This window comes from Ascidia mentula, chromosome 7 (genome assembly GCF_947561715.1).
Source record: "Ascidia mentula chromosome 7, kaAscMent1.1, whole genome shotgun sequence".
Taxonomy (NCBI): domain Eukaryota; kingdom Metazoa; phylum Chordata; class Ascidiacea; order Phlebobranchia; family Ascidiidae; genus Ascidia; species Ascidia mentula.
In genome coordinates, this window is record NC_138572.1 from 7854740 (window position 1) to 7871789 (window position 17050).

At 39.2% G+C, this 17050-nt stretch overlaps 2 protein-coding genes across 3 annotated transcripts; both read left to right on the forward strand.

Annotated features, from left to right (window-relative positions):
* The first annotated feature begins 950 nt into the window (after window positions 1-950).
* Window positions 951-5513, forward strand: LOC145909039 (adhesion G-protein coupled receptor G2-like). The gene is made up of 13 exons (XM_082996360.1): window positions 951-1055; window positions 1330-1485; window positions 1627-1697; window positions 1764-1884; window positions 2161-2367; window positions 2697-2816; window positions 3137-3274; window positions 3340-3449; window positions 3649-3856; window positions 4144-4267; window positions 4325-4485; window positions 4740-4910; window positions 5218-5513. The coding sequence occupies exons 3-13, from the start codon at window positions 1642-1644 to the stop codon at window positions 5380-5382; spliced, it is 1581 nt and encodes a 526-aa protein (XP_082852486.1). The 5' UTR covers window positions 951-1055; window positions 1330-1485; window positions 1627-1641; the 3' UTR covers window positions 5383-5513.
* Window positions 5514-7157: 1644 nt separating this feature from the next.
* Window positions 7158-16331, forward strand: LOC145908201 (adhesion G-protein coupled receptor G7-like). Of its 2 annotated transcripts, XM_082995423.1 has the most exons (22): window positions 7158-7243; window positions 7470-7721; window positions 7788-7832; window positions 8032-8067; window positions 8754-8792; window positions 8850-9095; window positions 9419-9478; window positions 9558-9611; window positions 10027-10134; window positions 10237-10352; window positions 10797-10952; window positions 11021-11118; window positions 11727-11844; window positions 12049-12264; window positions 12579-12698; window positions 13491-13628; window positions 14015-14124; window positions 14184-14391; window positions 14551-14677; window positions 14751-14911; window positions 15211-15381; window positions 15897-16331. In XM_082995423.1, exons 1-22 carry the CDS (start codon window positions 7192-7194, stop codon window positions 16050-16052), a joined length of 2787 nt encoding a protein of 928 aa, XP_082851549.1. In that variant the 5' UTR covers window positions 7158-7191; the 3' UTR covers window positions 16053-16331. The 2 variants fall into 2 exon arrangements, with proteins under 2 accessions (XP_082851549.1, XP_082851550.1); XM_082995424.1 differs by lacking the exon at window positions 8850-9095.
* The last annotated feature ends 719 nt before the right edge of the window (window positions 16332-17050 follow it).

Genomic DNA, 17050 nt, shown 5'->3' on the forward strand with positions numbered 1-17050 from the left:
CAATTGACACAAGATCCAAACTCGTACAGTTATTTTTTAAAACTGCTCTGTATATAAACGTATTCCACTTTATTAAATCAAAACTAAAAAATTATTCTAGCTACCGTAAAAAGGTAACCATACCTGAAATGATACAATTGCGATGTAAATTAGACAATGATGCAACTACAACACCCTTGGCAACCACGACGCCCTTGACAACAACGACGCCCTTGGCAACTACGACACCCTTAGTAACTACGGTGCCCTTGGCAACAACAATACCATTGGCAACTACAACACCCTTGGCAACCACGACGCCTTTGGCAACAACGACGCCCTTGGCAACTACGACACCCTTAGTAACTACGGCGCCCTTGGCAACAACAATACCATTGGCAACTACAACACCCTTGGCAACCACGACGCCCTTGGCAACTACGACACCCTTAGTAACTACGGCGCCCTTGGCAACAACAATACCATTGGCAACTACAACACCCTTGGCAACCACGACGCCTTTGGCAACTACGACGCCTTTGGCAACTGCAACACCCTTAGTAACTACAGCACCCTTGGTAACTACAATACCATTAGCAACTACGACGGTCTTGGCAACCACAACACCATTGACACGTACGACACCCTTAGTAACTACAACCACGATACCCTTGGCAACCACGATACCCATAGCAAGTACAGCTACAAAAAAACCTTTAGCGGGAACTGTTACAGGTAACCTTATTTATGAAATTTTTAAGAAAACATTAATTTCTTCTGTTTTCTAGTGTTTTGCGAACCCACTTCAATCTTTGTTGCCACTGCAAACAAAACCTTTATGTTTGGTCGAGTTAAAGTTGGAGAAACAGCAATCACTGCAACCATTTGTCTTTCCACAGGCAAGCACAAAATGTAGTTACATTAGACTTAAGAAGACTTACTCACGTTGCAATGTTGCAGGGAATCCTCAAGCTTCGGTGCCGTGTCTTCAAAACAAAACTCATTCATTCGCTGGGTATTACGGAAAGGCAACAGTGGTTGGGTGTGGAACAACAGTACAAAGTTTGACAAAATCGGTAGGTCGAGCCTATTACATCTTTTCATGGATCTGAAGGATAGTAAAAGTTTTGTTCAGAGTTGTGCGTCGATTAGTATATCATAAACTGCATTTAATTTTTTTGCAATGTCACCTCACACACAAGCAAACATCAGCATTACATGCAGTTTTAATGAAAACTTTATAAACCTTTATAAAAGCGGATTAAACTTAGAATGGTCATAAAGTAGTGAAAATAACAGAAGAGTAAACGTAAGTCACAGCCATTTTCTTCACGTAACCTCGTTGCACAGGTTTTTGCGACCCAGGCTACAACGGCAAGTGTCACAGAAACGGTGGCAGCTCTCCAGTTACTTACCAGCAACACCGCAAACTTAAGTGCAGTGGCAATCAGCGACGCTTGTGTCTTGCTTGCGGAATTAAGCGCCACAGACCCACAGAAAGTGCTGGTAGGAGATTGGTAATGTAAATGAGTGATACTGTTAAAGTTTACTGTGGACGCATCATCTTTAATGTCACATGTAACTAACATTAGCTTTTTAGTTTCTGATGACGTTTTATGATTAGTAATACAGTTACAACCAATACAGATCAACACAAATACAATGTACAACGTACTTCTCATCACAGATCAGCTTTCGACTTCCCTGCTAAACATAAGGTAGGCTATGTTCAACACAACAAAATCATCAAAAACGTTTTGTTTGTGAAATTTGTTTTCACGCAGCACGCGGAGCATTAAGAATACTACTGCACTGGTTAACAGCTTGGGAACATTCACAGACCGCGTAACCATACCCGCCAATACTACGGAAGTCACCTTTTCAACGACCAAGACAACAATCCAGGTATGCGACAAATTGTGTCCGTATTTTATAAATGTTTCGTTTTCTGCAATGTTAAATATATTACCGTTGCAATAACCATTCACATCTTACATAAGAAAACTACGCCCGCAAGTCCATAATTAGTATGTTTCTTCGAATGAAGCGTATTTGTATTTTCTAACATATTTCTCGAAAAAGTGTAACCCTTTATAGGGATAGACATACTGTTTACTGAAAGTTTGTGCTAATATTTTGTGCCTTAGCAATTTTTTTATCCTATTTCATTCTGATTTACAGGTGAACATACCAAAAAAGATAGCAAACAAGTATTCAAATGTTGTCTTTAATCCTGGTGGAAACACGCCTGGGTCACACGTCGTAACTGCAACGATTCCAGGTTCACTACTAGACGGAATAAACGCAGGGGGAAATAAAACGGTTCGCGCAAGCTTTGTCTTCTATTCAGGCTCGGCGCTGTTTCCTGCTCATGAAAAAGCGCCTATGGTAAGTTTGAAAGCTTTAAAGCTAAAGTTTAGCCGGTTTTGGCCACAGTCAAAATACATCTGATGCAAGAAAAGCCTTTTAAAAAAGATCCCTCTAATGATATGATGGTTGAGATTATCTGCTTCAAGCAAAATAGAAGCATTCGCTAAATACAAGCTTAGGAAAACATCGATACTATCTTAAGGATTCGTGGCAAAGTACGTTTGCTACAAGCTAACAAAAATTCGAAATGGTTGGCATAATTTGGCCCCTTGGGTTTACTTTTCGTGATGAAATTCAACAACCCAAAAAGGTATTTACTGAAACGTTAGCTGTAATTTGCTGTATAGGTGATTACCGCAAGGGTCAAAGGTTACAAAAGTACAACGACAAGAGTTCCATTACATTTGACATTCACAAACACTAGCGAAAAACAGGGGAAGTCGGCATTCACAAACGGGACTCTCAAGGTAACGTACCTATTTGTACTATGAGGTACACAACGCAGTTAAAGATATATGCGTGAAAAACCATAATTTTGTTTTGATATTTAAACTTGATTCTTTCCGGCTTTGTGCTGTTTTAAGTTTTACATATAACGTATCAACTGTGGTGCCTTAAAGTAATTTCTTTTACTGTCCATAAACGTCCACTCGTATTAGGTACACCGTCTTAATTACAGGTCTATGCCATGCAATGTATGTGTCGTCTTCACATATATCTGACATCACAGATAAAGTCCGGTCAAAACCATCAAACACTAACCAATATATTGTTCTTTCTTATGTAGAGCCTTGTCACCAAAACCCAGTGCAGCGTATACGATCCAGAAAGTGGGGAATGGGTACAAAACGGATGCAGATTGGAAACAGGTAGCTCGCCACCAAAGTGTGTTTGCCACAAGTTGGCAAGCTTTTCCATGATAGTGGTGAGGAATTTAAACATAGTTCACATAGTTTGCAGTCAGATTTACAAATGAATAATTCGTTTCAGAGCTCAAAGGTTTTACCGTCGGCGTACGCAATGGGAATAGTGAGTTACGCCGGATGTTCACTGTCGTCGCTTGGTCTGGTTTTAACCATTATCATATACTTAGGAATCGGGTAAGCAAACAATGCCAACAATTACAGGATATCTCTTTAGATTTAGGAAGCACTTTGTCAACGAAACGCATTCCTACACGAAATTATATAACAGTTGTACGAAACATATATTGCTTGCACTAGATATAAATACTGTATCTCCAAAAGCAGCATCGCGAAGGCAGGTGTTACATAAAAATGAGTTTATCATGTTACTTAGGGAGTTACGCGTACGACAGCCGACCATATTCCTAATGAACATCTGTTTCAATCTGCTTCTCGTCAATCTATTATTCCTGTTTGGTGTTGGTTGGTTGATCAACTTTGCCGGGTGTTACGTGATAACCGGTTTTCTGCATTACTTTCTACTCGTCACATGGTTTTGGATGAGCGCTAACGCCTACAACATGTACAAAGCACTGACCACGGTATGTTGCTGGTTATACAGTTTTACATCTTCTTGTTTCGTTGATCTGTATAATTTCAGAAAATATTAAAGACTGGGGTGAATAGTAGGCTAATTTTCCCAACTACTTACACTGAAAGGATAAATTTGCCAGATAACATAGGTTTGCAGCGTAATTTATGACATACATATGTTTTCTCCAATTGGAATATGCACTAAAGCTGTCAGCAACAGCTTCTTTATTATTTCTATCTCAAACTGTCGCTTGATTATGGTAGAATAAATATTGTTCGTTTCCAATTCTAATAGGTTGCCTACATCGGCGGCTCTTCGGTGACGATACCAGCGACCATTTGTTACGTCGGGCCATTGGCAGTAGTGTGCATTGATGCAGTGGTATCGTGGGTTCTCGACAAAAAATACTACCACCCAGGTGATATAACAAGGTTATCTCCAAGTTCACAAATACAACTGACTTGTTAATCTACAGATGACATCTTCTTCCAGTCACGCTACAGGTCATATAACATGTGCTGGCTTTATGATAACTCTCTCCACTTCGGTTTTCTCCTGCCCGTCGGAATACTGGCTTTCATAAACATTGCAATCTTTGTTGTGGTCATATGCAAACTCACTTGCTTGAGGAAAAAGGTAGGTCTACACCAACACGCAAAAAGTATGAGGTCTAAATCTTTGGTAAACAACAAATTTCCAATAAAGTGCGCTTATGTATAGAAGCACCACATAAGACGGATTCCATGTTGGTCCAGTATGTTAAAAGATACGATTTCCTTTTCCGAATAAAATCGCCTCGCCACATAGGTAGTAATTAGTAAAAGTACCATAGAATTTGTGTTCTATAGATAATGTTGGATAAATTTTAGTATAACAAACGCCGCTTTTAGGTTCAGTCGTCCGCTCGAAAGCGCGATCGGAAGGAAGATTTCATCGTTGCTGTTGCCGTGTGCGTAATGATGGGACTGACTTGGATTTTCGGGTTTTTCATGTTGTTGTCTGAGAACGTTCTGTATTTGACAGTGATGAGTTGGCTTTTCACAATTTTGAATTCCCTCCAGGTAAAATGTATTTAATAGTCACACCAGCTGCACTGATGAGACCTTTAAGGTCGAAGCAGTGGACATCTGTCTGCAGCTTATATACAAAATGCATTTAAGTAACTTTCCGTGACACAATTTAGCCAAAGTTTTGCGCACGGAGATTCTTCTTGTTGACATCTGTTAGAATGTAAGCAAATTTAACAAAAGTGCCCGGGTTTGTCCTGGAATTTTAGCCTGTCTTTATACAACCATTATGACAAAAACTATTGATCGTTTTTAATTTGCTAATTACAATCACGAAGGTCAATTGCCATTTTGTTCACAGGGATTTCTCATCTTTATCCTAAACTGCCTCCGACAAGACAAGATACGTAACATGTGGTTGGGAAAGCTTCTAGTTTGCTGTGGCTGCGGAACAACGAATGACAACCAACGTGGATTCTCCACTCAATCAGCAAAAACCACGCGCTCTCGAAGTTCGTTCGCGTAAAACCATACCGATGCCTGTAAAGCGGTCATGTGTGACCGAAACTTATGATTTGCTATGTTATGTATTTACTCTTTTGTGTCTTATATTATCGACTGCAGTTACACAGAAAAGTTGTGCGAAAAAAACTATACTCAGACTCAAAAAATTCTTCTTGCCGAAGCTCACCACCAGTTTCAGATTAAATCAAATTATTGTAGCAGTTGCAATATTTTAACCAAATATAGTCACCTCTTGGAAAAGATTGTTTGCAAGTCAACGTAAACAGGCCATATGTGTCGGGTTTTACTTTCCAGATATGCTATTGTGTACTTCTAAAACGTCTTCCCAATTCAGGTGGAAATATAAATAAAATTGGCTATATATACATATATATGTGGTTGGCTACAAGATGTTTGATTTGTCGCATTTAAATAGATGCGGTTTCAATTTTCTAAACTATCGGACGGTAAAAGTGCGTATACAAAGGATTTTTACAATCGACGATGAAGCTTAAACGGAGTGTAAGTATTACTGTCAAAGTACTTTATTTCCGAGCGAACGAGGTTGAACAATAAGCAAGTGAATTTGACAAATCCGGTTGTGCAAACCAAGCATTTGTTCGCAATAGCGCATTTATCTGATCGTCAACCCTGGATTAGTTTGGTACCATATTGAAAGTTATATTTTCCCTTTGCCTTTATAAATATACGGTATTTAAGTGTAAAAAGAACGACGACACAATGCGAAAAAAATGGAATGCATATTCCCGTTAAGTATGGTTTGTCTCTGAAACGCGGCTTTCTCCTGCCAGTTGGCTTACTCGCCTTTATGAATATTGCCTGCTTCATAGTGGTTATTAGCAAATTAACCAAGCGGTAAGAAGCCTAGCCTTGCTTTAGGTTGCTATTTGCCATATGTGGACTATATGCACGTCCTAATAACAGCAAAATAATATTTAAAGAGATGCTATATGCGGTTTGTTTAAAAGTTCATTTTTGTGGTATTTGTACATTGAATGGGAAAAGTCACGCAAGAAAATATTTCGCGTTGTACATGTTGGCTTTTGAACATGCTGCCAACTCGTTGAGTGCATTTTTGGTGCATAGTTAACGTGTATTGCCTTTAAAGAGAAAGTGGACGTCATTTGATGGAAGATCGTAACGTATGAACAGGCCATAGATTTTTGGAAAACAAGCGTAATTTGGAGAATTATTTGGCATTACTCGTTACGATAGGCTTGTTTCAACTATGCTTCTGACCTGGCAATAAAAATATATTAGGATGTCCGTATAAGCGTATTGACGCGCTATGTGTATGTATTGCGTTTCTACACAGCTTGCTGTAGATTGCTTCACCATTCTGCAATAAGGTCTTTAAGCGAAATTTTGGGAACAAAACCAGTTCGGCTAAATACGTATGACGTCAAACATACGGTTCATTGGTGGGATAATGATGTACAGTTTCCGACTAAAGTGCGCCACAGAGACAACTTCCCGTGCAGTCAGGTAACATTAATAGCGTAACGGCATGTGTAGAGCTCTGTAGTTGTTTACATTTTCACATGCGCCTCAACAGTTTATCGCAGTTATTGGAAGCACGCTTACTTTCACTGGATAGTTGAAAGGATTTTGCGTGGCAATTGTCACATGCGGTAGTTAGTTAAGTTCAAAATATACCGATATTGGCCATCTGATGCCACTGGTTATTTGAAAGATCACAAGAAGTTATGTAGGACGAGCATGACGTCGTATTGCCCATGGTCACTACTGAATCACAGTACACTTCTTTTGGATACAGGTGCACAATTGTGGAGTAGTTGTATAGACAATAATGCTACGGACTGTGTGGATTTTTGCTCATTGTATTGCTATAGCAATAGCAGGTAGGCTATATTTAGTTTACTTACTTTCCATGTAAGACGTTTTATCAACTTTTGAGGACGTAAAACCTGTTATTTTTTGTTCAAAGTATAGTCTCCGTTTTCAGCTACAGCCTCCTTCGAGCTTTTTCGCACACTCAACAGATTAGTTTCTTTAACCTGGAAAGCTTGGAAAATTTACCAGCAATCCGTTGTTTAAGATTATTTCCGCTTAAAGCATTTGTTTTAGGCCAACTATACAGTTACGTTGTCTACACCGGAACTCAGCCAGCGACTGCCACCAAAAACATTGTCGTGGCCTTTGACCTTTGCACGTTAACACCGGCAAGTATTGAAGGAAATTTCACCGTCAACACAAAGTACTCTTTCAATTTCGCAACTACTTCACTGTATCGATGGGGATTCAAAGCGACAGTCACGAGGCTGGATAATAGAACCGATTACCCGGGTAGTGTTATTCTTAACTGGAGTCCCGTGTTTCGTGAGTAAACATAAGATTCCTGAAAATTTTTTTTACGAGAACATAACTGGATGCTCTTGCTTACAGCGACCACCATTGCGCCTACAACCGCCGTTGGACAGACTACAGCGGGTAAGAGAAGCACTAATGCAGTACTTCATAGTCTGTTCTGGCTATGTTTACTTTTATTCAAGTCATTTCATTCACCCAAATGTTGAGAAATGCATTAATTTGTGTACCATACTGTGGTGTTAGTTTGGTGACCCCTGAACTAGGAGATGACTGTTTAGTGAACTAACCCGTGCTTATTATTTCGACAATTTGCTGACAGCTGCTGCAACCACTTTGGCAACATCGACACAGACAAGTAAGAAAATTGATGCTTTAAAAAAAATCATTTGCTATTGCTTTTAAGAACTAAATGCAGAGGCGGCTTTCTTTACGATACTTGTTACAATTGAATCACATTTTCCATGGAATATTTTCCTTCGTCGAATGATGCTAAATACAAGTTCCCATATCTTGATTATACTTTCAAATATGCATTAGTCAATATAAGCAACAATCACGCAAAGGCTGTTTATCAATAAAACGATATCAATATACGGACAAATTAGGCAGTTCCAATGACGTGCATGCATGGTCCCGTTCAAAATTGTCGGAAATTTACCATAGCATGATTAATTTAAATTTAACTGCTTTGTACCACGCTCGCGCATCCAGGCTGTCAAGTGTGTTTATTGCGGTTCTACATTATGGTGCTGGTTACACGAGGTATAAGCGTGGGCCTACAAAATTATTACCTGCACTAACCACTCCAGTTTTATGAGTCTTAAAATCTCTTTGAAAAGTTTCACTGCAGTAAGTTAAGCTTAATGCATTGTGTATTTTAACACAATCCATGGGAACCTAATTGCATGGCTATCCGCTTTGAATTTCACTGCAGGAATGCACAACATGCATTGCTATTAGTGCATAGCCATATTTAAACAAAACCAATGATTATCAATCTAATGTTCTGATTTGTTTCTTAAAATTTGGTTATATTTGCAGCTTTGGCAACAACCCAAGCAGCAGCAACAACATACACGGGTAAGGACTCTCTTTAAATAAAACATTCGTCAACACCAAATGCTTTTGCCCTATCAGTTGTACAGTATGGATGGACGACAGTCAATGTCAGCAGTGTTCAATCGCTTATTGTGTGGGTATCGTTCAACAAGACAATTATAAAATCGTCAGCAGTAGTGGTTACTGCAGTTCCTGATAAGCCATTGACTGTAGCTGTTACGGTCTTGAAAGTATGTAGTGCTGGTTTCCAGATTCAAATCAACAGAACTGATCAGCCTACGGGGTGGAATACCTCGTTCTCTTTGTACTGGGAAGTGTACTTAGGTAAACAACCGCGGCTTCGTACTTGTGGAAACCGCCGGATTCAGTAAAACCAAACTAAATGCATGATGATTCCACTTTTCCAACGGCTTTTTTACGGCGCTTGAAAATCGTACTGTGGGCATTACTACTGACTTTTATGTAACGATATCAGCCTCATTGCACACATGTTTGATTATGGTCGAATCGTCGGCACCCACCTGCTCTACTCCTTTCTGATTTAAGCATGGAGAGTAGATCGGATTGAGATGGCATAGATGTTATTTTTCTAGATTTGGTTTCTTTCTTTTTAACGTGAATGTTGTTTAACGCAAACGTGTATTTAGATTCTCAAACTACATCTCCAACAACACCCTTACCTGCAACTACGAAGCCTGTGACTGAAGGTTGGCACAATCTATTGCATAAAACTAATCGCTTGATCACGACTACCGAAAACACCCCACAATGTACTTTTGTTCACAGCTTTAACAACACCAATTCATACCACCCAAGCACCACAACCCCAACAAGTATCAAGTAAGTTTCCACCGTTAGAAATTTCAATTCGGAAAATAGATTTTCGTGTTTCGCAGCTGTTGGTTAGACTTTACGTTAGAAAGGTGGCCCAAACACTGACCCTCGTGAGGCATGCTTCCCGCAGAGCACATCATAACACTCGTAATAAATCATCTTTTTAAATACTGTTTAAGGTTCATCAATACAGTTCAAAACTTTCAGAGAAGTAAATTATTGGTAGGTGTCACCGGCTGATTTGACAGATGATTCACCTCACCTTTTGCAGTTAATTCGATAAGCACAATTTTTATGTAATCTGTGAATCCCATTAAAGAACGGACAATCGCGTTTTTGAACAGAACAAAACTTCCGGGATGGGTCCAACCACTTCCTCACCGGGACTTTCTAAAATTACCTAACTTGTTTTGTTTCGCAGTTCCGTGCAATGCAGTTACACTGTACGTCAAACAAATCAAACGCAATCTCACTTTTAGCAAAACCCCGGTCGGCCAGACAACGAACTCATTTGAGAACTGCTCAACCGGTAATATGTCAAACTTTAAGGCGAAATTGGAGCATAACTAAACCTGATTACAACACAAGAAACGAGTTTGTTAATGCACAAACACTGTTTAATTTTTCACAGGTGTACCTGCAGCATCTGCCGCGTGTCTTATAAATGCGTCGAATCCAAATCACCCGTTTTTCGACACTCCGTTTGTGTTTAACTGCTCAACAACTCTGTCAAATGTGATAAGCCAGGTAAATTATTACCAATAGCATACTATAGCTGATTGTGTATATCACGGATGAGTAAATGTTAGGACAAGCATGGCATGTGCCATCGTTTAATGTCGGCGAACTTGTTTGTATCAAAGTTTCAAAATCGTTTCGAAACCAAGTTATTCATTGCCTTTTCCGTTTACGACAACGATGTAAACAGACAAAATGGATGTTGTAAAAGTGATAAAAGGGAAGTTTGTACGCTGTGACTAATTTAATAATCTATAGCTTCCGGAAGCGTGTGTTCATGTGTATGAACTGGGATAAGTAAATAAATTCTGCTAGGACGGCTAAACTTACAGATAACTTGCATTCGGCCCTAATCCCTGTTCCTGGTTTTACTGCAAAGCAAGTTGTAACTGACGATACTCAGTTGTGATCCTATTGTCACTTGAATATTCTTCAAACAAGCGCTTTCTTTAGATCAACGTTAATACTGCGACAAATCAAACGGTTAGTACCACAATCAGCAACATCAAGATTCTTTCCTCACGTCCTGCCAACCTTACGGCAACTGATGTGAGCAACATTACTCAAGCCCTGGTCGCCCTCAGCCAGACCAACCCCAAAACGATAGCTGTAAGACACGTTTAATGATGGTTTAGCAATAAGTATAACGCTGATAGAACACAACAGTATTTTTCCAGATTTCCGTACCCACGCTCTTCGATGTGTTAGCAACGACCGACTATTTGGCGCAGTCGTTGAACACGAACCCGGTCACCACCAACACTGCCAATAATCAGTAGGTTTTTTTTACGTTTTATAACAATTTTTGCGTTTCATAGTAAATAAAAGTACCCAATAGAGTACGTTTGACTGCCTTTAAGGCCATGATGCAGTTTGTCCGTTCAGCGAATACGTTTTATCGAAATAGTCACACAATACTAAAAAAACAAATTCGATCTTATCAATCCACTTAGTTTGACAGCAAAATATAGACAGTGTGATATAAGCGCACATATAAATCATATTTGCGAGCTGCAGACAGGGTGTGTACGCGCACTCTTTCGACCTGTAAGGTCTCATCAGTGCAGCTGTTGAAGTGGCACTGTGCTAGCTTTGTGGTAACGTTCCGGTCAACGTCGGTCTGCAGGGTACCCTGTACTGAGTACCAAACAACAGAGACAACTGTGGAGCGCGCTATGGCCAAACCGATCTGCTTGGTAACCGATAGCGCTAGAGGCAAAAACATCACTTCAACAGCTGCACTGATAAGACCTTACAGGTCGAAACAGTGCGTGTACACACCCTGTCTGCAGCTCGCCAATATTATGGCTTTTTGTGCACATACATCAGATTTACTTGACAAGATAATTCAACAGTGCAAATGAATAACGCCACCTTTTGTAGGAAAAACGTTCAGACGACCAAGACTATAGTATCCACCATAACAAGTTTTGCCAATCGCGTAACACTGCCCGGTCAAGTTAAAACCATCACTCTTAGCACAGCTACCACGACTCTTAAGGTGAGTAAGCAGAAAGTTTAAACGTAATGCGGAACAACGATGAGGTAAGTTAACATTAATTTAACAAAACACTTAAACAAAACAAAAAACTCGGTATTCATAAACCTTCTAAAAGTGAAAGTATAAAGAAGGTCGCTATCGCCTTTGCAATGGATTGTACAACAACCATACAGAACCAAGTTTAAATATTTTTCTGCTCCCCAGATCAACGATCCGGTCAAAGCATCCCCTCAATCGTACAACACAGTATATTTCAATGTTACAAATGTCGACAACAGCACAAGCATCGTACCTTTCGCTGCAGTAATTCCGGGCAGTTTGATTAACGAAGCAGCAAAAAACCGAAGCACCACGCCGCGTTCTTCCTTCATATACCACTCCACTACAGCTTTGTTTCCAGCGAAACAGCAACCTCCCTTTGTAAGAATAAGGGACATATATAAAGTCTCAGATTTAAATCACATTTATGTTTCTTTTTCCCCAAAATGAAATTCTTTGAGACAGATCAACTGTTAAGTTATTTTGATAAAGTCTTGGATTAATATGAAAAAAATCTTGTATTCAGGTGTATGAGATTATTGAAAATGCTTTTCCCCCGAAATGAAAATTCTTTGAGACAGTTCAAGTGATTTTTGCTCTAAACAAACGTATCTATTTGTTTATAGATGTGGTTTATAATGGTTTCCTAACTATTTTCTTTTGTTTATTATTGAAAAAACGCCCTGTTTTCAAAGGTACTGACGATTAATGTTCGTGGGTACAATCCTCCGAAATCAGATGTTGCAGTGAGCATAGTTTACTCCAACGTCAAGGAAAAGCAGGGAGAAATTCCATTTTCCAACGGAACGCTTAAGGTGAAACACTTTGTCATGAACACAAACCACAGTTTGTTTTCGAAGTCATAAATTGACTCGTTATATTGCTTAACTGCGTTAAATACTTGGGCTCAAATGTTTCCAATGAAGGTAGTTCTATGACCCATGTGTTGTGTTTATAGCTCTTGCAACCAAGGAAAAACAGTTTAGGATACAATATTGGAAAATATGGTTCGAAGTTCTTTTTGCAAGATAACTTAGTTTAGGCGATAATATTTTCATTTTAACAAACTGTTGTTGTTTATTTCACATCCCTTGTATTACTGAAAACAATTTCAAACGCCTAAACAACTTCTGGCGTTCTGTTTACGAGCACAGACGTTTAGGCCGTGTTTGAACTGTCGTTAAAATTCAAAGCAAATTTGCGTGCCTAAACATGATGGCAAGCGACAGACAACAAACGATGAAACTGGCTCAACCTAAAATGACACACGAATGAATCATAGTTAGTCAGACAGCGAAATTCAACAACTATATCAATTGCGAGAAAGGGATATGTTTAAACAAACCTGTTGAAATTCGTCGTTTCGCAAGCAAATCACACATCTTAAGTCCAGCCCAAAATCTAGGCCACTTTTGAGGAATCCAAGCTTCTCAGCATTGAAAGTTATTTCATTCACAAACTAGACTTTGCTTACGCCGCAGATTTCTGCAGATTTGTTAGTCTTAATCTTATTTAACGTACAATGTATTCGGGGTACTTGTCACAATTTTCCTAAAGGCGAGCAGTGCCTTGCCCCTCACTAATTAACATGCTATTTGGTTTTCCAGTCTGTCGTAACAAGAACTCAATGCAACGTATACCAAGACATTGAGGGCAAGTGGGTACCCAACGGATGTAATTTGATAACCGGTACCTCTCCTCCACAGTGCGACTGCTACAAACTGGCAAGCTTCTCAATGATTGTGGTGAGACTGAATAAATTGTGACTTGCACCATCACAGCGTTTTGTAAGAAGCGTAATGCACAGGTTGTGTTTAGTTAAGGAGAAATAAAGGTAAAATAGTTCAACTGAGCTTTTAGATGGACAACACTAACGAACGTAAATTTTTTATTAAAAATAACCCATTTGACCATGTATATATTTTTGAGACACTTTATGTTTAGCTGATCATGTTTCTGCCTACTATGATAAGCAAATTCTTAGTAAACCAGCAACAAGTAAAAAATGCAGTATCAGGTCGTGGCAAAATTCTAACTTGTTTTAAGTTCGCTGTATCATTGACACGAAGGCAAAAATCACAAGTGCAAACATATATGCATTTGACGTAACACATTTATACTTCGATTTCAGAGCTCACAGGTTTTTCCTTCAATGTTCTATCTCGGAATTGTGAGCTACGTTGGGTTGGGCCTGTCCATTGTAGGATTAATTATTACCATAGTGGTCTACCTTTCTGTCAGGTAACCAAATTGTTTAAGAAACCACAACCACACAAGAACCTTACGGCTTTATTTCACAGGGAGTTACGGAAGAAGCAACCGACGGTATATCTGCTCAACATATGTTTTAATCTACTGTTTGTAGACGTCATATTTATTGCTGGCATCGGCTACGTTCACGACAGAAATGGGTGCTACGTTTTCACTGCAATTTTGCATTTCTTTTTGTTGGCTACATGGTTTTGGATGAGCGCGAACGCTTACAACATGTACAAGGCACTTTCAAGGGTATGTATTGAAATTTTTTTTTTGGTTAAATTGCGATGTGTTTTTAATACAAATATCATGCGATGCCAAAATAATGTACTGGCATCAGTGCACATGTCAAACAAGTAGTGTTGCACAAGTTACTTCTAACGCAGTTAAAGTTTCCTGTCATTAATACAGCTCGCGTTGATCGGACAAACCACTAGTTACGTGCCTGGCATCTTGGCGTATCTAGTACCATTAACCATTGTGGCGATCAACGCTGGAATTACAATCATTTACTGGGATCTACCAATCTACAGGGCAGGTATATACAAATGTAGTATACTGTAATATGAATTTAATTCATTTCGTTTGAGCATAACTTCACTTTTTGGCAGACGATCCGTTCTTTACGTCTGCATACCGGGCATTTAATCTCTGCTGGGTGCATAGTAACTCACTTTATTATGGATTTCTACTCCCGGTCGGCATCATGTGCACCTTCAACGTGATCCTATTCTTTCTTGTTATTTGGCGTCTAACCTGTGGCAGAAAGAGGGTATAGAGTAATATTTAAATTAGTATATACAAATACGTTGATTATTGGATTTTAGTGATACAAAATCGCATTTACACTGGGTTTTAAGACAAATGACATTATATTTGAAAGATAGTTTCATGGACGTATTATTCTTGTTTGTTAGTTGCAGCTAGCTTCCACTAAATCTGTATGAACTTCATGTTCCTATCATAGATTTCCTATCAAGCCTCAATGCATAATTGTCAATGCGTACGGTAGTTACGTGGAAGTACAGGACATCTCTATTTTCAAATCAACAAAACATATGACGTTTTTAGATCCAATCCACAGCCCAAGACCGCAGCCCAGTAGACGAACTTATAATGGCTAGTGCAGTCTTCGTGATGATGGGGCTTACATGGGTCTTCGGATTTTTGATGCTCTTGGCTGATAATGTTACATATCAAGAAGCGATGGCCTGGCTCTTCACAATTTTCAACTCCTTTCAGGTAGAGTGTTTAGATTAGAGGAGCGCTGACGTGACCAAACCCGTGGACAGTGATTAAAAACAAAGTAAAAGTGTTGCCCAAGTATGCGAGTTGTTGGTACACTGAGCAAGCAAATAAAACATTAAGGCATGCCATCTACTGGCACTAATCCTATGGTTCACTAAATTAGAATAAATTAACAAAACCACGCATAAGGATCAGGGCAAAACTTACTGCGCGCTCGGCAGAAGCAGAATAATCACTAAGTTCAACTTTAGTATAACCGAGCCGATATCTCCATCGGTTTACAAACAGCTGTTTGGCCATGGTGTGTGGTTCGCCTTCGTGTTTACCACGTATTATTTGGTACTGGGCCGACGTTGACCGCGTTATACCAAAAAGTGCAAAAAACGCTGTGTCAGGCCAGTGGCACTGATGAGACCTTATTGGTTGAGACAGTGTTCACTGTTTGCAGCTTGTAGCTCATTTATTTTTAGACAACTGTACAATAGGTGACTCATGCCTTTATATTGCAGGGACTGCTCATATTTCTACTGAACTGTGTACGCCAGCCGAGAGTTCGCAAATTGTGGTGTTTGCCTTGTCTGGCCCTTTGTTCAAAGCGCAATCAACCGCAGGTTATTGAAATGGAGACAAGTAGACTTACGACCAAAACAAACAGTCGGCAATGAGGAAAAACCCTGATAAATTTGTGCCGGTTGACTTTCAAAAGTCTAACAACGCTATGTGTGTGTTGCTACATTTTGTCCAATTTTGCGTTTTCGTCACAAAATCACTGCACTAAAATTTAAAATCTAAGTTTTCAAAACAAATACATCATTTCACTTTTTCATCATATTTTACGGAAAGCACGACATGTTAGGTGAAAATAAAAGCAATTTGTTTTTCATAGTTAATTGATGTGGAAGTAAATACATTTTTTTTAGTTGCGGAACTATAAAAATTAATGTTAAACATACCCAAATGACGCTTTATGTACTTTTGTGATCCTGGAACTTACTGTAATCTTTCTTAGGGCGGAGATGCGACTTACCGCCGACGTGTAAATAAAATTATCGGTTTGAATGTGATTTGTGGGAAAACCTATTTTACGGCAGATAAACTGAAAACGATGCAGATAACCAGGCAGAGTAAAAGGACAATCCTTTATGTAAACTAGACTAGGTTTCAACATCAACCCAACTGTACGGAATTACGTCAGTATGTGAGCACGAAAAAATGCCCTGTCACGGCAATGAAATAATCGGTACCTGTCATAAAAATATGATTATCCAATCGTTTGGGTAGAATTCATTAAACAATGGAGGCGTGTAACTCATAGTTTTACGTGAGCGCACGCAGAACAACAAATCACTTCCGTTGAAACTGTTAATGACGAAAAGCGCAGTTAATTCGTGTTTGGTGAACCGGACAGAAGTATAGAAAAAATATAATTTATCATTGAATAGAAAAAGGGTATACGTCGTGTTGATTAGAGGTGTATTTGCGTTCTCCATGTTAGGTATTAAAAAAGGAGATTATTAAAGTTTGGGCAAGACTTGGTTGGCCACTAAAAAAGCCGTATTTAACAAGTGATTAAAACTGGAGAAAGGAATTATGCAAAAAAATACGTTGTTTTTTATAGTGTGCAACCGCACGCAGAGTAAAGGTTGACTGAGTTTTACTGAAA

What these genes read in the sequence shown, in the direction of transcription:
- LOC145908201 (XM_082995423.1), top strand. Translation starts at nt 7,192, where the DNA reads ATGCTACGGACTGTGTGGATTTTTGCTCATTGTATTGCTATAGCAATA. An exon ending in ATTTGAGAACTGCTCAACCG is followed by an intron (nt 10,135 to 10,236) that starts GTAATATGTCAA and finishes AATTTTTCACAG; the next exon opens with GTGTACCTGCAGCATCTGCC. An exon ending in CCAACCCCAAAACGATAGCT is followed by an intron (nt 10,953 to 11,020) that starts GTAAGACACGTT and finishes GTATTTTTCCAG; the next exon opens with ATTTCCGTACCCACGCTCTT.
- LOC145909039 (XM_082996360.1), top strand. Translation starts at nt 1,642, where the DNA reads ATGTACAACGTACTTCTCATCACAGATCAGCTTTCGACTTCCCTGCTA. An exon ending in TCACAAACGGGACTCTCAAG is followed by an intron (nt 2,817 to 3,136) that starts GTAACGTACCTA and finishes TTTCTTATGTAG; the next exon opens with AGCCTTGTCACCAAAACCCA. An exon ending in CAATTTTGAATTCCCTCCAG is followed by an intron (nt 4,911 to 5,217) that starts GTAAAATGTATT and finishes TTTTGTTCACAG; the next exon opens with GGATTTCTCATCTTTATCCT.